The sequence below is a fragment of the Mustela nivalis genome (assembly GCF_964662115.1).
Source record: "Mustela nivalis genome assembly, chromosome: 7".
In the NCBI taxonomy this organism is placed as follows: Eukaryota; Metazoa; Chordata; class Mammalia; order Carnivora; family Mustelidae; genus Mustela; species Mustela nivalis.
Genome location: NC_139026.1, coordinates 104467675 through 104488324, shown reverse-complemented (window position 1 = coordinate 104488324; position 20650 = coordinate 104467675). Strand labels below are relative to the sequence as shown.

Sequence of the window (20650 nt, the reverse complement as noted above, 5' to 3'; positions counted from 1 at the left end):
CCAGAAAATTTAAGTTCTCGAGTTCAAGTTCCCATAAGGTTCCATCAGTGTCAGGGTGTGGTATTAAATACCTCGAGGTCTGAATACATGCTCCCAACTTGGGAGCAGAGCTCCAGAAAGCTCACAGCCTGCCCTAAGGACTTCTTCTCACTTCCCTAAAGGCCAGTGCTCAGAGGCAATCCAAGTGGGAGCCTGGGGGGCCATGATGAGTGTCTTCCCTCCCAAACATGAAAGCCCCATCCGGGGACCTCAGCTGTGGCCCCAAGGGGTTTAAGTCACATGGAGCAGTTGGGGCTCTGAGTTAAAAAAAATTTTTTTTGACTCCCCTGAGGCACCTGTATTTGGGCTAGATGTGACCTCTAGGAGCAATAAGAGACCACCTTCTTTCTTAAGTGAGAAGAGGCCCAAAACCCCAGCCTCTTAAGAGGTGTTTTCCTGCAAAGCAATGGGACCTGTCCTTAAAGAAAGAGAAGCAGACTCTAGAAACAAAATAAACTCAGCATTCAACTTCTCAATTCACATAGCAGAGTTCATCCCCACACAACCACCTCTGAGCAGGACCCAGAGAAGACAGTAAGACTCTTTCCTTCCAACACCAGAGGGTCTGTATTACCAAATCTGGCAGTGCTCAGGGTCATCCGGGTTCAAGGTGATCTTCTTTCCCGGGGCCAAGCGACGACCAGCCACCTCACACACAGGACAGTCTTCAGGGTCGATGCAGGTCTGCAAAAGCTCATCTAGGATTTTCCCTGCATGACACATCCCTTGTTAGCAGCCAAAACTCTCGCCTTTCACACAAGGAAGACTCGGTTTTAACTACAGGGACCGGTCCTGGAGGCTCGCTCTGCCTTCCTCCCTCAAGGGGCAACTCACCACCGAGGGAGGAACTTTCCTTCTTTGGGCCTTGCTTCATCTCTCTGCCAGACCAGGAAGGGGTATTCCTTCAACCTCTCTCACCACACCCAAGCCTCAAGACAAATGAAATCTTCTCTCCAAGGGTCATTTCATGCCAGCAAAGAATATAGCTAATTACTCCACATCTGTGCTACCCTCTAAAGTAGTTGCCACAGGCCACTAGTTAAATTAAAATGTGAGCTGACACTAAACAAAACTGAAAATTCAATTTTTCAGACACAGCAGCCACAGTGCAGCAGAACTTTCCCATCCTTGCAGAACATTCTATCAGAACATGGTCTTGGTGAAAAACCTATAAATAGGGGTGCACAAGCCCCGTGCAGGAGCTCAGCCTGACAAAACCATGGCTGGCCTGGCTTGGATGAAAGGGCACCTAGAAGCAGAGCCCAGGGTGGCAGGGACAGGGACAGGGCAGCACTGGGCGGGGCGGAGGAGGAGCCCCCGGGGAGGAACCCTTCCTGACAGCCCAGCCCAGCCCAGCCTTCCCGCCAGTTCCGACCACGGGGCAGGTGCCTTACCTGGAGGGCAGTGTGCATGGCAGCCTTCAACACACTGCACGGGGCATGCCAGTGGCTCAGGGTGCTGGCACGTGATGGGACAGGCAGGGGCACAGCTGTTATAACGCCACTCGCACTCATACCCATTCTCGTGGAGGTTCCTCTCCTCACAGTTCTGGGCTGTGGAAACAGAACACAACCTTAGTCTGTGCAACCTGAGAAGCCAGGCCTGCACCCAAGTCCCCCAAAGAGACGGTGGAGAGACCCGTGGGGTCCATGGCCCTGGGGGCGGCAATGGTGATGGTGGGGAACTAAGCAGCCAGGGCAGTCACTAATATTTGAGGCTGTTGATGTTTTAAGCACCTAATCAGGGGTGCCTGGGTGGCTCAGTTGGTTAAGCATCTGCTTTGGGATAAAATAATGCCCCAGGGTCCTGGTATTGAGTCCTGCATTGGGCTTCCTGCTCAGTGGGGAGTCTGCTTCCCCTTCTCCCTCCTTCCCCCTGCTCGTGCTCACTCTCCTTCTCTCAAATAAATAAATTCTTTAAAAAGAATCAAATTAAAGAATCTTTAAAAAGATAAATAAAGCACCCAACTAGGAACCAAACGTTCTCAATCAGTTTTCCATATAAAAACAATCAGCTGCCCCCACCCGAGGAAGACTCTATAGAAATGTGTGCGTTGCCTGCTCACGTTGGCATCTAATTAAAAGATACGGAATGTAATTAATACGTTGACTTCCCGCTTCTCTTCATCGCTGCTCCATCTTCTCCCTCTTCTGGAATTTCTCTAGATATTAAGGTCTTCAGTCGCTGCCCCCTGTCCCTCCTGACTCACTTGATGTGCTCCCTCCCCTCAGCCCTCGGCCATCGGTCCCCATACGGGAGCTCTGTCTTCTCTCCCACGAAGGAGTCCTCCCGCACCCCACTTTAAGGTCTAGACTCATGAGTGGGGAGGGCGGGTGTCCAGGATCGTGAGGGACACCAGGACTCACGACACAATGTGGCTGTCCTCCAGGCCACCACCTTGCCGTGCTGGGCACACACAAGGGCGTAGGCAGCAATGGTGTCGCAGAAGCAGGCGCAGTCCCCAATGGACTCGCAAGAGCAGGAGTCGTAGATGCAGACGTCCAGGTATGGCTCAGGGTCCACCTGCAAGGGAACCTTGGGGTGGGCCTCGGCCTGGGCAGAACTTAGGAACTCGGGCTTTTGGTCTGGGAGAGAATGTTCTGGGGGCCAGAGTCAGGCAATGGGGGCCTCTGGCTGGAAGGAGACATGCTGGACAGGGGCCCAAACAGGGAGTAGGTACAGAGGCATAATTCCCAAGTTCTAATCTGGACTCCAATAAGCAGAGTTGGATACAGGAGTGCTGCTGGCCTTTCATAGAATGGAATGTGCCTTAGAATTTTTCAGAACATTCTTTTTGATCCATCTTTCCACATACCTGCTCAGCCTGTCAGCCATTCCCATAACCCACTCCCAACCTCATGGATATTTGCGTGTTTCTACACAAAACAAAGACGTACAAGCTGGCACCTTCCTCCTTTGCCTCCATTCAGCAAAGCGAAGGAGGAGACGCATCAGACTGCTTACATTGCCTCACTGCGGTGCTGCGGGGCTATTCCCTGGACAGCCAGGCCGGCCTGGGCGCCCCGGACTCTGCCCCCAAGCCTACCCACCCCCCACCCACCCTCAGCCACAGAAACCGCTTCCCCCTTCCTCGCCCTCACCCCCCACACTGCTGCCCACACTGGCCTTGTCCAAGGTAGTTGTGACTGGAACGACACTAAGTGGGTCACTGTTCCCAAGACATTCCAACAATCCCGATTTCCCTGGCTGCCAGGCTCTCGGCATTCCTCCAGATCAGATGCCCAGGGATCCCCCCAAACCAGCTTTGCCATATCCTCAGGGACCACAAATCAGAGGACAGGAGAAGGAGCACTGAGTACAGGAATTCGGCCAGATGTTCCCACGTTGGTGCCACAGAGCAGCGTGCATGTATGTGGCTGTGTGCACGTACATACATAACCACACACGGACCCACACAGGCACCCACACAGAGACAGAACACGAATTCAACTTGGGGGAACTGCTTGTCACCCTTTGAGATAAAGACCCGAAAAGAAGTCTCAACAAGGCCTCAAAAATCCCTGAGTATCAGCCCCGAGAAGAGTTCCCGCTCAGGCCGGACACGCAGCAGGAACAGGAGGATGAAATCCTGGCTCTCATGCGGGAGACAAGATCCTGCGGGGTGGGGGATGGCGGCGGGGGTGGGGGACAAGCCCTAAGATGAAGGCCCAAGGAGAAACACTGACAGGTGCCCAGAAGAGCTACACTTTGCGCAGAAGAAGAAATGATTCACAGGGCGTCACTCTCCTCCTACACCAGCCACCATGCTTTCTGTCTCCCAGGCTGAAGCCAAGAAAGGGACCAGAGAGCTGACGTGATACAGGTCCCTTCTAAGCCTCCGAGGTTGCGTCCACAGGGCAAAGCTCATGCTCCAAGGGCCCAAGCCATGGGACGAACCCTCAGGGCTCTCTTGCCTCTATTCCCCACCAGCCCTCACCAGCCTGTTGCAGTCCTGGAAAATATCACTGGTGAGGATCCTGCAGGAGGAGTCCACCATCGCCTGCTTCATGAGGTTGTTATGGCAGACAGCAGGAGGCGAGTCCTGGGGCACCTGATGGGCAGGGCAAGAGGACACAGACAGACCCCCAACCATCAACCCAGAAGGATCCCTGAGACCCTCCTGGCCAGCCCTGCCACCCCAGCCATTCAAACCGCCCCACACCCTACCACAACCCCCCCAGCCTCCATGAGAGTACTGGGGGTGGGGTGACGTTCTGGGAAGCAGGCCGCTGGGGTCCAGGCCATGCGGAGAGCCCAGACATACTTTGCTGGTGTCGGCGCACTGCGGGTTCACTTTCCAAGAATTTCCAAAGTCCACGGGGTCCTCTTCCACCTGGAGGCTGCTGCTGGTGAAGTCATTGTTCTGGATGCCATCAAAATTCCCACACAGACCACACACCCGCTCCTGACAGACAAGAGGAGGTCATGAGCACCCTAAACCTCAGGGCAAACTCTCTGATTTGGGGAAAGGAGGGCTCCCCGGGGCAGCAGAGGAGGCAGGCTCATCAGAGGAAGCAGCGGGATGAGGACAGAGACCCAGGAGCAGACCAGGGCGATGGACAAAGCCGCGTCCCCACCGTGGTCTCTCCCAGGCTTCCTCACACAGCCCATCTTAGATCTAAACAGAGTTCATCTCTCTCCCCAGCAACAGGCCGAGCAGAGGGAGCTGCTTCAACATTATGTCAATGAGAGTGTGCAGGTCCCAAGAGGGAATGTTCTGGTCCTATTTTACTGCAGACAAGCAAGCCCATTATCTGAGCAACTGAATGTCTGTCCAGAACAGGCTGGCCAGAATTCTGCTGTATACTGAATGCCACCAGAGTCCATATCATATCTCATCTGTCTCCATGTTCACCCCTCATGCGTACCACAGGCACACACGTGCCCAGCTACAGGTCCCAAACAAGTCGTTACTGAATGAATGGAAACCACGGCATAAGGACTATGTAAAGAACTGGAACTATCTGGCCTGGAAGAGAAACAAGTGTGATGCTCTTGAAACATATTTAGAGCCACATATTTAGAGTCACATCTCTCTGTGCCAGGAGAGATGTGACTGCCACAGAGAGATGTGACTTGCTCTAGTTCACTTCAGTACGAAGAATTTGGTTTGGTACAAGGGTGAACTTACTGGGGAACAGGTAAGCAGAATGTTCTCACAGTGGGACAAAGGCCTCATGGCTCCAGTGTACAGCCCCTGTCCTTGTAAACTACCACTCACTCCAGTCCCTCCTCTCCAGCCACACTGGCCTCCTTGCTTAAATGCTCCAAACTCCATCCATCGGAGGGCCTTTGCATATGCTATTCCACCTGCCTGAACTCTCTTGTCTGGATATTTACATGACTCCCTCCCTTCCCTGAAGACTCTTCATGTCACCTTCAGGTCTCATCGGACCAACCAAGCTAAAATAATAGCCCTACTAGAATATGATCTCCACCAGGGTTGTAAGAGGCAACACCACAGCCCCCCTCCCAAAGATGTTCATGCCCTAATCCACACATGGCAAAAGGAACTTCGTAGATGTATTTGGGTTAAGGACCTTGGGATGGAGAGGGGGTCCTGGACAATGTAGGTAGGCTCGGGATAATCACAGGGTCTTACAAGGGGGCGGCAAAGGCATCAGAGTGAGGAGGGTGAGATGACAGGAACATAGAGGGAGACTGGAAGAGGCTGTGTTCTTGGTTTTGAACATGGAGGATGGGACCACAAACCAAGGAATGTGGGTGGCCCCTAGAAGCTAGACAAGGCATGGAAATGGTTTCTCTCCTAAAGCCTCCAGGAGAAAGCAGCCCTGCCTATCTGTTTTATATTTTTGACCTCCAGAACCTTAAGGTAATAAATTTATGCTGCTGTTTTAAGCCACTAAGTTTGTGGTAGTTTGTTACAGCAGCAATAGGAAACCAAGACAAGGCGTAAAACATACACACACACACACACACACACACAGACACACACACACGCAGGTATGGATGTGTAGATACATATATAGTTACATATATGTGTATCTATAATAATATATATTACACCAAATAGTAACAATATATATTATATATGTATGTGTGTATGTTTGTATGATATACATGTGGTTTCTTCCCTACTGTATCCACAGTGTCCAGAATAATGCTTGACACAATGAGAGTTTAGTAAGGATTTGGTGAATAAATGAATGTGTGAATTGTTAATGCTTTCCAGAAAGAGAATAGGCGACAACAAGAAATAAGGGCCACGTAGCCTCACCTCAGGACGGCTGAAATGAACGGTGCAGTCAGAGAGGCCCCAAGACTAAATCAGCTACCAGAGTATGCAGAGCCCTTGTCCCACGCTCATCAGAAAAACAAGGTCCCAACACACTGTCAGAACCTGGCCACAAATACCATCGTTTTCACAAAAGCAGCATATCAGCAGTTCTACAAATAGCTCTCACACTGGGCTGGTAGATGGCTCCACGGCAAGGCCACACACCAGAATATTTCCTAGGGTTTTCCTAATAGTGTGCATGATCGGTTTGCCTCTTTAAGTTAAGAAAACTTAAGAAAATCTGTTGTCTGATCTTTCACTTCCTTCTTCTGTGGATAGAAACCGCCTGCCTAGCATGGCCAGTCAAGGAACTCTTTGCTGGGTTGGGAGAGGTGGGGGCCCCCCACCATCCTTCCTACATGCGGCTGACTCAAGAAACAACCAAAGCTGACCCCACACATGGAATCCACAGTCTTACGTGTGTCAGGAGGGAGACTGGGCTATGAGGGTCACCCACTCTCTCCCGTGATGGTAGGCAAGCCAGTGGGCTGAAGAAGGTGCAAACAGTAAGTCACAGACAAGACGAAGAGGAAACAGAGAAGACCCCTTGACCTGGTATGTCCGCTTCAGGCTCACGGAGATGCTCAGGCGGCGGTCCCAGACCACGGAGAGTGCCTTGCCCAGCAGCAGGATGACATAATGACCAGACTCCACCACTTCAAAGTGGGTCTCATCCTTCATGGGCTTCTTCACATTCACCTGAAGGTGAGAGAGAACAGAGAGTGGAGAGCAGGCAGGGGGGATGTGCTCCTCCCTCTACCCCACACCCCTGCCTGCTGCTGCAGCCCCCCCCGAACCACAAATTGTTCACCCCACCCGGTCAGAGCATGTCCCTTCCAGGCCAGCACCCTGCCTGGACACTTCTGGGTCCGTCTTCCCTATCACTGGCCAATAATCTTATGACTAGCCGATGACAGCATAGAATGCAGCAAAATTATAATTAGGAGATTAAAAATACAATGAAGCCAACTAGTGGAAAATAGCCATCACTGTGCCAAAAAAAAAAAAAAAAGAATTTTTTGATACTTGATCATTAAATGCATGTGGTCCCCTAAATTGGTTTTAACATGAACATGATTTTAAGCATTTCTAAGCAATTTACATAAAATTCTATCCATTTATATAAATGAACAGTAGACTCTTCCCTTTCCTTCTCCCCACCCTGCTCCCCAGAGTCCCTGCCATCAGGAGCCACCACTTACAGAAAAGGGACACTGAGGAGCTCAGCACTAGTGGCCAGAATCATGGATTTCCATTTCCAGAAGAACTCTGACCTGAGCCCTTGACTTAGCACGCTTGTCCCCAGTGCTGAACACTCAGAGCCCATTTCAGCATGTTTGGCTGACTGGTAAAACTGAAGTCATTGCTAAGGGCCTGTGGTCCCTTTGCAAGCATTCTCTCCTTAGTGACATACCACACGCAGAGCTAATCATAAGTGCACACCTCCTATCGGACATCACCATTGTCATCTGTCCTCTGAAACTGAGTTGACACTGCTGACCTACAGTAATAATGGGGAATTTGCCCCTAGGTCCCCTAAGATCGGTGGTGGATATTTGCAGGAAGACAGGGATGCGGGCTGAGGCCACGGAACAAAATGAAGGTACCAGGACAGGTCTGAACCCAGAGCCTGGTCTCCCCAGTACAAGATGCTTCCCTTTCCAGACCAGCAGAAGCAGAATGGTGGTGCCCAGTCTCCCTGGCATTCCACATGCAGATTCCGGGGTCCCACCCAGACCCAATGACTTAAAATCTTAGTAGACTCTAGGGTCACTATCTTAAACAGAATTCTACGTGGGTCTCCTGTACCCTTCTGAGAACCACTTCATAAACTCTTAGTACACAAGGACTGAATCTGATTACTTCTCTTTTGAGCTCTTTTAGAAAGATTTTATCTAAAAAGAACTGAAAAACATAAAGTCAAAATCCCCCAAAACACCATTACTTCCCAAAATAGATGTTTATGAGTATTACATATAATGTTTATATTTGTGCATATATGTTAGTATATGATGTATATGTAAATATGCATGTGTATTATATATGTGTATGTTATGTGCATATACTACATGTGTATATATTACATGTGTATATATATATGCATGTTGTATATACATGTATAGCTGATGTACATGTAGATGATAGATATATAGATGTGTACAGATATGTAGATATGATAAATATGTGTCCACGCACATATGTGGTATGTGTTTATATTATGTACATGTGTGTGTGGTATAGGACACATGTATACATGACATGTATACATGTGTACATAATGGATGTGCATATGCATATGTATGGTGGATCCCTTGCTACATATATGTTATGTATGCACATGCATGTATAAATGTGTATGTTATATATGTGCACGTGTGGATATATACATACCACGTGTGGTGCATATATTATATGTGTGTGACGTATCTGTGTCATGTGCACGCATGCATGCATATGTGTGTGTTGGTGTGTATGCGTGCTGTTTGTGCATTCATATCTCTATATTTCATCTACAGATGCATACATGAAAGGGAAAGGCCTCCTGCCCTCCAGTCCCCACTCCACACTCCAGAGGTAAGCACTGTGCTTTGGCAGTTACACGTTCTTCTCCACACACACCTCTGCCCTTTATTAAAATGGGACTGTGTTATCCACAGTCATCTGCAACTTGTTCTCACAGATCACGTCAAGGTCAGATGATACAGCTCTACCTCATGCCCTCTAACAGCCGTACAATATATCCCACCACACAAGCTCTAAACAATGCTTGATGCCTGCTCTTAATTGGCTGATGGGAGAACAACGGGGTTATGCGGGTGGAGGGGGGAAGGCTGGCACTCACCTCCCCGTCAAACAGTTCAATCTCTCCTCCTTCCACCAGGATGGTGACCCGCTTCTTGCATTTCACTGAAGGGTAGCTGCACCCCTCGTTCCCCACCAGGATCCGGAAGGTCCCAAGGTTGCCGTCACAGTAGTCCTGGGGAAAGGGGGTCCCAGGAGAGGAATATTATCTCCGCTCTCTCTCCCCGAATTGGAAGATGGGTATCTCATCATCTCAGACCGTTGAAGGATACATGTTAAAAGATATTACCATGTCCATGCACAGGTGTGTGTGTGCGATGCACGTGTGTGTGTGAGACAGAGAAACAGAATGAAATTGAGAGACAGGGAAAGAGGATGAGATGCGGGTGGGGGAGAAGGGACAGGTGTGTTATCTTCAACCATGACATACGAACCAGAGTCAACGTGCACAAGGGAGCAAAGGAGGGAGAAGGGGAGAGGGGAAAGGCCTGTGGTATGCTTTGCTGAACACATCAGCCTAAAGGCCCCTACCCAGAACTGGCTAGTGCTTAGTCTTACCCAGCTAACTGGGACAGTTTGACCACAAGGCACTTTGTGGCTCTTGATTCCAGCTGAATCCCTCTGGACTGTCAGCCCAGAAATGTAACCAAAGGTCATCTGACACAGCTCCATGGCACTGAGCTATACCCCTCTGGTTGGGGATAGAGGATGAGTGACTGCTGGTCCCTGCTGGTCAACTGCATAAAAGTTAAGGAAAGAGGGGATATTTCTGGCAAATACTGCCCCATGGTGGCTATTGCTGTGGTATGATAGGAGGGAAAGGGGGTCCCAGACCCAGAAAAAGGTGTGAGCCTTTGTGCTGCCACTTATTGGATACATAGAGCAAGTCACTTACCTCTCTGACGCCCCCTCCCCCATACACACACACATACACTCTGTCCCTCTAAAAGACAGAATCAGCCAATGGTGGGATTGTTAAATTAAATGGGTCTGTGTTAATGGGATTGTGAAAGGTAAATGAGGGAACAAAGGTGCAGGTGCTTTATTCATGGCTCTTGGAAGCAGCTGAAATTTGGCTCAAAAAGAGTCAAGTCTTGACAACATGTCCCAAAGGAAGAAGGGAGAAAGGGGAAGATCCAGGACAAAGTATCAGAAGGGGACAACAGGACTGGCTATGAAGGAAAAGAAGCAGCCCACGAAGCAACACATTTTGAAAGGGACTCTAAAACTGGCCCACTTGGGAAAGCTTTGTCTGGGCAGGGGAAAAGCAGGGAGCAGATCTGACCAGCTGCTTCTCATAGCACTGAACCAGTGAGTGCTGTCTGGGTGCTCACGTTTGAAATCGGCTGGGTGGTTGAGCCCTAGAGCTGGTGTCACCTCATCTTTTGCTACTAACATTGGGAGGCAGATAACTGAAAGACAGGCTGCCAGATATAATCTGTAGCACAGCTCTAGACAGGGATACACCCCAGGTTCATAAGAGTCAGTAAAATCATGTCACAATGAGCATGTCCTGTCTGTCTCCCCAGCATGCTGCCTGCCTTTCTGGGGCCACACTGGGGCATGGGAGATGGAAGCTTGGTTAGCTGGTGCCAATGCTCGCTCCCAGCATGCCCTGCCCACCCACAGCTGCTGACGATGCTGCCAGTTCTGCCCCACTCCCAGCATGTGTTATGCTGCTGCTGATTTCACCCCACTCCCAGCATGCTCTGTGTTGTTGCCAGTTCTGCCCCACTCCCAGCATGCTCTACGTTGCTGCCGGTTCCGCCCCACTCCTAGCATGCTCTGCTCTGCTGCCGGTTCCGCCCCACTCCCAGTATGTTCTGCAGACAAGCATGCTCAGGCACGCTCACTACCTGGTTTATGGGGCCCCACAGCCTCTCTCTCTGGGGCTGAGGCTCCTATGGGTCTGTGGTCTTCCCTTGAGACCACGCCAAGCCCTTACCCTTCTTCCCAAGAATGGAGACAGAAAGACCACATTTGTTTAAAGCTTCGCAGCATCAAGTTGTCTCATCCCTCATGAGAAAAGCACTCCTATCTCCTTGCTTACTCACTTTGGTGTCAACCAGTAAGAGAAGTTTACAGTAATCCACATGGCGGGGAGAGGGAGATGGAGGGGCGGGTCCCCTTACTCACCGGCTAGGATTTTCTGGGCAGTACGACTTTTCTGTGCCCCCCCCCCCCACTTCTGAACTGGACTAGGTTTAAAATGGAAATGTTGGACAACAGGATCATAGGGCGGGAAGCCAACTCCAGAGATTATTCCAACTGTCCCCCAGTCCTGGGCCACTTACCAGCAGGGAGGGTGAGGGGGCTGAGTCTAGCCTGAGCTCCCCTCTCCCCTGTATGTCCTGACTGAGGCTGTCTGCCAAAAGGAACCGATGCTTTAGCTATTCATGCGGGTGCTAACTTGGGCCGGGGGTAGGCTTGCCCCCACACCCATCCCAGTCAACAAAGGAGTTTCTGCCCTGTTCTTGTAAATCTCCGGGTCAGCTGAAGGAAAATGGACCATTGCTCTGAGTTTCAGGCCCCTCTTCTAGGGGCTGGAAAATTGCTGCAGTAGAAACTAGCCCCAGAGCTGTTTCCACAGAGAGAACAGCAGAATCTGACCCAGAAACCCCCAAAGGGCAGTCAGCACCTCCCAGCGCCCCCCAAAGACAGAGAGCACCCCTGCCCTCCCTCACTCTCACCTGCACCAGAACGTACTGGCACTCCCCAGGGAACAGGTATTTGAGCCCGTCAAAGGTGAGGTAGTGTGCCATGCCAATGGCAGAGCAGGTGGCGTCGCACACGTGGTCCGTGCAGTTCCACTTCCGGTCCCGACAGACACTAGGAAGAGTAATGGCCAGGATGACCAGCTGGATGCTGTGGTGTGAGGGGCTCTTCTGGGCATTGGGGAGTGAGAATCAGTGAAGGAATGCAGATCACTCTGGGGTGCTACCCCTACCCTCCAGGAAGCCTCTAGAAGCCACACCTGGGAGGTGTGGGTGTGGGAAGGCAGTTCACAGTCATCAGCAGTCACATTTTTAGAGCACAGAGCCGAGGAGGAGCGAGGGAAGCCATGCTGCTCTCCTGTTACAAGGGGAAAGGGAGGCAAAGAAGCAAACAGTTCACCCACGGGGTTGGGGCAGCCAGGGAGAGACGCTCTGAGGACCGCCTGCTGTGGATTTGCCAAAGTTCAGCCTCCCTGGAAGACGCCTGAGAGCGGCCATGGGGTCTCTACAGAAGAGGTACACTGAGGGTGAGGGCCCTCTCAGGTGAATGGGGAGAATGAGCCACAACAGCAGGAAAGTTCTGAGCTGGGAAAATAGTGATTGACCATCAACTTCTGCCAGGAGAGGTTTTGTGTGTACATAGCTATATTTAAATCTACAGTGATTTGCCCACTATCACAGCGCCCCATCCCCCCACCACCCAGTAACCAGAGCTGACATCAGGAAGCCCACTCTGTGCATCAGAGGTGACAAGCTCTGATCCAAGGGACAGCTAAGCTCCTTCCAGGTCCCAGCCCTGGCTGCCTCTGTCCACACAGGCCTTCCCCTGAAGCTGTGCACAGCCCAGACGTCACAGCATGGTGAGTGAGCAGAGCAAAGGGCCAGTGGAGGGTAGCCACAGAGAGGAAAGAAGAAAACCAGCTACACTCAGAAGGTCCTTGGTGAACCATGCCATTACAAGGACATTTACAGTATGCTGAGGGGACATTATGAGGCCAGAGAGGGAACCTCCAAAGCCCATGCCTTTTGGCAGCTTGGCCACACGTGCAATGACCCATAAAGGCCACGGTCCTTCTTGGGAACGCTACTCTCCAGGAGACTGTCTGTGTAGGGTGAGCACAGGGGAGAATAAAGATTCTCCCCCACTTTATAGATAGAGAAAAAGAGGCACAGAGAAATGGAAAAGAATAACCATGTTCCCACAGGGTGTCAAAGGCAAGTGCCAAAGACCCTGTGGCCGTGTCGGCCCCCACATCCCCACTCTCACTAACCCCACCCCAAGGGCTCCAGTCCCCACCCAGGAAAGCCTCTCCCAGGCCTTACCAAGTGTTGCAGTCAATTTTCACGGTTTCTCCTGGGGCGTACTCTCTGCCTTGATGGAAGCAGGGACACCTTTCCAGAGCCACACACTTGTTCTCATGCCGGACCTAAGAGAAAGGAATCCAAATGTCTTGGGGGCCATAATGAGTGCTGGGAAGACAGCCTCGGCCACAGGCCACGCTCCAGCTGGGGCTCAGCAAACATGTACCCCTATCCACACAGATGCCTCCTCCCTCCTCAGCTGGAGACACTCCACCCACCCTCTCCCCTCATACCCTGCTGGGACCATGGTGAAGACTGTGTGGTAACCTGTGGCCAAAGCCCCTGGAATGTGCATATCATAGACCCAGTAATTCCACACAGAGGATTTCTCCACAGGAAACAGACTTATGGACAAAGGTTAATGTAGAAACATTTATCATGGCAAAAAATGGAAACAACCAAGCGTTTAACAATATCTATTAAAGAATCTCCAGGTACTGGCATCCTCTGCAGCTCTTGGAAGGGCGCTTTGGAAGACTTTTAAATGCTGTGAGAGACACTGAGGCTGTTCATTTTTAAAACAAGGAAAACTTTGCATACATATGGTCCCAATTATAAATATATATATGACATATATATCTATCAAAACTATACACACACTCAATATATATACATATCTGGATGTCAAAAAAGACTAGAAGGAAATACAGGAGTTCCATCCGAATGGAAGGCTGAGATAGAGGAATAGAGGAATTTTATTTTTGTCTTTGGTTTTAATTTTTTTTCCCCAAATGTTCATCAGTGAGCCTGTATTATGTTTCCAACAGAAAAGATGGACGATATATTTAATAAAATTCAAATGCATTTAATGCACTGGAAATGAAGGCTGCATATTGGTCACAGGCAGGAATGGGCCAAAGCCAGAGTCTGGGGGCTTGTTGGAGCCCCACAAGCCCACTCCTCACCCAGTCCCCCAGGATTCTGACACCCTCCACGGGGGGATGCTCTGCTTCCCTGCCCTCCGCCCATTAAGAAAGAACTATGTGAGCGTATCATACTCCTCAGGAGGACAAAAGAACTAAGACCACTGGCTCCAGTGGGTCCCAGAAGAGCTGTCCAAACCCTCTGACCCCAGTGTGCAGACATGCTTCTGTCCCAGCCCCTTGGGGTGATGGGGCAGCTGTGGCTGTCTGCTCTGGAGTGGCCTAATGGCAGGTGATCTCAAAGAGCCCTGGGTCACCCTCAGGTGAAGGGACCATGGCACTTCTGTGCCAGAGCTACCTAAGGGGTGAGGAGCTCCTGGTCTATATGTCAGGATCCATGTGCTCCAGTCACTCCGCAGACAAGCCCGAGTTCCCACAAGGCTCTGGCAACAGGGCAGCCTGGGCCTGAACAAAGGGCTTTCATGTCAGGAACCATAAGCTGTGTGTGTGTGTGTGTGTGTGTGTGTGTGTGTGTGTGTGTGTGTTGGGAGGGGATGGGAATAAAAACCTCCACTACTTCACCACCACCTTCATCCAACCCTAAGTCCTCAACACCTAAGGGGGAGGGTGGGAACGCAGAGAATGAGGAAGAAGCAGGTCCACCATGTCCTGCTCTTGGAAGACAGTGAGCTTAGGCGCCCAGCAGAGAAGATGACAACTTGGGAGTCACAGGGAAGGGGAGGCACAGGGAGGAGGCAGCCTCTGTTTCTGCCACAGCCTTCAGAAGCTGTCCCAATTAGGGTTCATTCCCACATATCCATCCCCCACCCCCAAGCTTCATCAGCCTTGACCTAAGTCTGAGGCCTGCCACCTAGTGGCTACTCTGAGAATGACCGCTGCACCGGCTGGAGAAACTTGAAGTACTCTCCAGCCCCCACATCTACCGACGACGGACACCAGACAGTAAGTCTCCCTATTGGAAACATTATTGAGACAAACGTGATGCACAGAGTCCGATTCCAGGAAACAGAGCTCTGCCTACCTCACCTCGCCTTGTCTTACCTCACCTCACCTCACCTCACCAGAATATGCACTACCCCTTCTCCTTTGAGCAGGGAGAGTGGAGGCTCCCACACCTCCTGTTCTGCATGCTGGCTGTTTCTACCTCTCTTCAGGATATTCAGCCCATTAACAAAAGCGCTGCACACCCAGGGCTTAGGTAGCCCCTCCCCCGGCCCATGGGTGAGTCCAGCCCCCTTCCAATGTACAGAAACTTAAATGCCAGCTTGGTCATGAGATAAAGTCACCACTGCTGCTCCCATTTCCTCCTTCTGCACTCTCACTGACAGACCACAAGGCTCCTCTTTGCCCTGACCCACGGATGGATTACAGTATTAAAATAGGAACTTGGCGGGTGGGGGGGGCGCCCTGGGTGGCTTGGTCCTTAAGTGTCAGCCTTCAGCTCAAGTCATGATCCCAGGGTCCCGCCTGGCGCTCCCTGCTCAGTGAGAGGAGCCTGCTCCTCCCTCTCCCACTCACCTTGCTTGTGTTCCCTCTCTCACTGTGTCTCTTTGTGGAAAAAAATGAATAAAATCTTTTAAAAAAAATAGGACCTTTGTACTGGAGGAGGACTTCTATAGACAACAGGGGTATGGAGTTAGATCCACAAGTGAGAGCTACTAGAGAGGGGACAAAGCAAAACCTTAAAAGGGAAGAAGAGAGTTTCCAGGCCTCACCTCAGTACAGGCTCTGACTTGGGAGAGAAGATCAAATAACATCAGTTCAGCCAAAAACACCCAGAGAGTCCTAAGGCATTAAACAACAACAACAACAAAAATCCCTGGAGACTGAAAGATAAAGGCACAACACAGGGGATGAAGAGGATAGAGGATCCAGATGAGGACTGGTCAGACACATAGGCTAAGTCAGGACAGCAGTCCCCAGCTGGGAAAAGTCACTTAAGAATCACATTCAAAATAAAGTAAACCATCTCTGCCGAGTGTTTGTCCCTTTGGAACACCAGAACAATAATAAGACAAAGTTAACAAATGCCCTTCCAAGACTTGAGAAGAAAACAGGCAGAAATCATTGTCACTATCCATCAACTTGGGCCATCCTGAGGAAGAATGGTTCATGCTAAGAACAAGGTACGAGGTATTGGGCAGCTCCAAGAAAAATTATGAAGTAGAAAAAAATTGGTTTTGTTGCTCTTCTCTGAAAAGGCACCATCTTCCCCTTTGCCCCATCCAGCTCCCATGCATGAACACCATACTGACCCATTCTCCAAAATCTTTTTTGCCTCCCAGCTATCCTTTGTTCATTCCCCCTATCCATCAATACTTCCAGGTCAATGTAGCTGATTATAGCTAGGTGTTTGTTACTGAAGCAAGAACCTGATTAAATAATTCACACTAAGGTGTGAATGACTTCCTGTGAGAATTTAAATTTAAATTTAAATTAAGCTTTTCTAAAACTCTTATTAGCCAAAATGAATTTATGCTCCCTTTATGTCAGTAGGCCCGATTAGGTGACCAGTCATATAAAGAGTAGAAGATATTTTTGAGACAGAGAGGCTTTTGGGGCCTTTTAAAATTACATCTCATAGGATTATAGTGCCCACCTGTGAGGCCCACCCCCAAGGGGCCCCAGAGCCCCAGACTTTACATTTTAAAAAAGCAATGCCAGAGTCTCTTTAGTCGTCATACTGGGCCAGTGAGAAAAACAGGCATGAAAGGACCAGAGAGATGAACACGTTTCCTAGCTGCCAAGGGCTTCCTCGTAGCAGCTGAATTAGGTACCAGCTAGGAAAGTCTCACTTCTAGATTTCAGAGAGTAAGTCAGCGTCCCCCACGCTGGGGTGCCACACTATCCAAGACAACCTCGCAGGAGAGAGGGAGGCAAATAGGGCTGAAGGGTCCCAGCCTGGGAATCAGGAAACCAGGATTTCCAGGATAGAACTATGTAGCCTTGAGTGGTTCTGGTTCCTGTCTTTCCTCAGACTCCCGTGTTGTAGAAGGGGCAGAAACCCCGAGTCCTTAGGGCTCCTCACTTCACCACTGGATCCTGCTCCTGAAGAGAATTAATCCGGCGGCTGAATGAGTGAGCTGGGCAGTGGGTTGTGCTTTGCTGCCACCTTGTGGTAAAAGTGGGTAATATTCCAACAAAGGCAAATCCACTCAATTTTTGAACTAAAGAAAAAGATGGAAATTTTTCTAATGCAACCCCCTTATTTGATTGATCTCAAGGGCCTCCGAATGTGGACACTGAGGTCTTAAAATTGCTCCCAGTGTGTGATAACTTCCTATAGCATCTCTCTATTCATAATACGATTCATAGTTTTCCTCCCCAAGCTTCTAACAGAGGTCATCAAAGTACCACTTACTAAGCAGCTTCCATGACCCCGCCACTGTCACCGCCAGTCCTCCCAACTGCCCTTCTAACCAAGTTTTACAGATGAGAAAAATTAGACTCAAGGATTTTAAGTGACTTGCCACTCCATTAAGTAAATGTCAGGAGCCAGGGTTCACACCTCGAAGGACAGGACTCCAGTGCCCTTCCCACTCAGCTTCTCCACTAACCATTTACCTAGGAGGACACTGGCCATGTATCAGAAGCATCCCTCCCGGCTTTGTCCTGTGCAAGGAGACCTTTGCACCAGTGTCAGGAGCAGACAAAGTGGCCAGGAAACCCCAGCTCTAAGCAGATGCCAGGCCGGGCACAGACTGCAAAGAGGAGGGACCCCCAATCCATTCCCAACATTTTCAGACAGTTTCTGGTCTTACAGCGGACACGGAGCCATACCTTGTATGGACAGAGAGAGGCAGTCTTCAACAGCGTGGTCCCCTGGCCAGTGTCACTCTGTGATAATGAGTATGCAAATGAAAGGCACTGGAAAAACCTTCAGCAATTGACCTGAGTAATACATCACATCTGTTGAATCAAATAAAAATGGGGAGGAGGGTGCACATTTTGTACATATTTTGTATGTCCTTGCTTTCACTGTTTCCTTTTTCTGATCATTCACTGCTATTGTAGCTACAAAAGCTTTAGTCCACGACAGAACAAAAATTTAAGGAAACGGGCCCTTCTTGGCTCTCTCCTGTGGACAGGAGGAGGTCGACAGAGCCTCTGTGACTGAGACTTGGTTATTTACAAAAAGAATTGAAGCTATCCCTACAATTCTACAACCCCTTCGGGCCCACAGCCGATGTGTGAGGAAGGCAGAAAAGGAATTATATGCCCATGTCACAGGTAAGGCAATCGAGGCTCAAAGAAAGAACAAACGCTCACCCCAGGGTGAGTGAAGCCGGAACAGAGAACTCAGGCCCTCTACCCTGTTCCTATTCAGGTGCTCTTTCTGCACTCCAAGATCTGCGCCCCAGCAAAGAGCTCCTTCCCTGCCCCCACCCCCACCCCACCCCGGCCCCCTGCTCAAGTGCGTAGGATGCAGACTCCCGACCTCGGTCCTGTGCCACATCCTTACATCTCCCCCCGAGGACAGGCCACACAGAGAAACACCCCTGGGTAGGATGTCTACACCATCACATGGGCCCAAACAGCTCCTTTGTCTTTGCATTGTGGCCAGGAACACGTGTCCGGTGCAGCGGCCAGCTGACTGCGCACCTCGTAAATCATGGACTTTTCTGCTCTGCTGAATCTAGCCTCAACGATTTGCACCTCTGTTGGCATCCTAATGAGGCAGTTGTGAAAATAAGCCAATCTCTCACATTCTGAGCTTTTGAGCATTGAGTCCCCTGCGGTTGAGGTTAGAGTCACCTCGCTGTTAGACAGATACCTAAAGACTGTCCTCAGAGTGTGTGCCAGATGCTTGGGGAATGCCAGGGAGCTCCTGGTGTGCCCATATGCTGTGTGTGAGGTCTAGCTCCCCACTGGGGATTTGGGACCACGATAGACTATTGTGGTTATTATCTGAGATGATCCGTCTCATTTGCTTCATTGAAAAAAAAGGGGGGATGATTTAAAAGAGTCTCTGATGCTGACATAAGCCCCTGAGGGATGCCCCTTTTCTTGCCAGAGGCTTCTCTGTTTGTTGTTGTTGTTTTCTTAATATTTTATTTATTTGACACAGAGATAGAGATCACAAGTAGGCAGAGAGGCAGGCGGAGAAAGATGGGGAAGCAGGCTCCCTACTGAACAGAGAGCCCGATGCGGGGTTCGATCCCAGGACCTTGAGATCATGACCTGAGCCGAAAGCAGAGGCTTAACCCTCTGAGCCACCTAGGGACCCCCAGAGGCTTCTCTGATGTCTGGAGAATTTCTTCTCCAGGTACAGTGAAGGGACAGTCAAATAAGAGGCCCTTGGGATAAAAAGAGCAATGCAGAAGCTTCCTCTCCCTGTCCTATTTCTTGCTGCTATGCAGCTCTGAGGTTCCCCTCCTTATTTAACCTCCTTGAATAGCCACCTCCTGCAAAGAAGACCTTCTAGGTCAAGGGTGCTCCCAGGCCAATCTCTAGCTCCCCCATTAGAAAAAACAATACAAAATCGTCAGGGGCTAAGGCAGAGGGAACACCCCAGGCAGAGTGAACAACTCGTCTCTCTGTCTTGGAGGACAGCTGGAGGGAAAGAGATCAGTCACGTGCCCTGCACACCCCCAATGCACAACCCGCCTGAGGGCCACTGGTGATGGGTCCTGGTTCCCTCCACAGGACACTGGCAGCCCCACGGCCGAGGACCTCACCCCTCAAGCCAAGGCCTGGGCATCACTCACATCCTGTACAGTCATATAGGACAGCCATCCTACCCCCTCCCATATGGCCTCTCCAACTCCTGCCCCAGCCCCAGCTACTTACTTTGGGTACCGGGGAATCAGAGTCAGGAAAAGCCAAGAGACATGAGGCTTTTGAAAGAGAAAAACCCAGAAGTTACCTCCTTTAGGGTGACAAGAATAACCTATGTATGCAGTTGTCCCCCCACCCCCATCCACAGGAATACATTCCAAGACCCCCCAGTAGATGCTAAAAATCGCAGATAGGACCAAGCCCCATATATACTGTTTTTTTCCCTATGCACACATACCTATGATAAAGTTTACTTTATAAATCAGACACAGGAAGAGATGAAGAACAATAACTAAAAATAAAAGTTATAACACTACACTGTAGGAAGAGTGATACGAATGTGGTCTAAGCATCTTACTATACCCACTCACCCTTCTTCTGGTGATGATGTGAGATAATAAAATGCCTCATGGTAAGATGAAGTGAGGGGGATGGTACAGGCACTGAGACACGGCGTTAGGCTACAGCAAGCCCCTGATTCTGGACCCCAGGGACGGTGGGTAACTTCCACCGTGGGTAGGGGAACGACCGACCATAATATATGTGTACAAAACTGACCCACCAGCAGACTTGGGAGGAAGGCAAGGATCTTGGGCACGCTCAGACCCCTGCCACCAGCAGCCGTCTAGAACCAGGTAGAGGCAAATCAGCAGACCTTGGACCACGCAAGGCATGCTGGGAACTGCTGGCCAGAGGCTGTGTATCTGTTAAGAGCTGGCCAAGACCTCGTAACTCACTTCCCAGGTGAGGAAAACCAGGCTCACTGAGGGGAA

General features: G+C 50.3%; 1 protein-coding gene across 1 annotated transcript in view; it reads right to left on the bottom strand.

Annotated features, from left to right (window-relative positions):
- The window catches only part of VWF (von Willebrand factor), a 134382-nt gene that overhangs the window by 48611 nt on the left and 65121 nt on the right, over nt 1-20650 (bottom strand). Inside the window, exons 19-27 of the mRNA XM_082742730.1 lie at nt 13177-13280; nt 11830-11968; nt 9180-9314; nt 6890-7036; nt 4304-4444; nt 3977-4090; nt 2406-2562; nt 1434-1592; nt 614-749 (exon numbers count right to left, since the gene is read on the bottom strand). Of these exons, the coding sequence (XP_082598856.1) occupies nt 614-749; nt 1434-1592; nt 2406-2562; nt 3977-4090; nt 4304-4444; nt 6890-7036; nt 9180-9314; nt 11830-11968; nt 13177-13280 (1232 nt within the window). The remainder of the gene's footprint in view (nt 1-613; nt 750-1433; nt 1593-2405; nt 2563-3976; nt 4091-4303; nt 4445-6889; nt 7037-9179; nt 9315-11829; nt 11969-13176; nt 13281-20650) is intronic.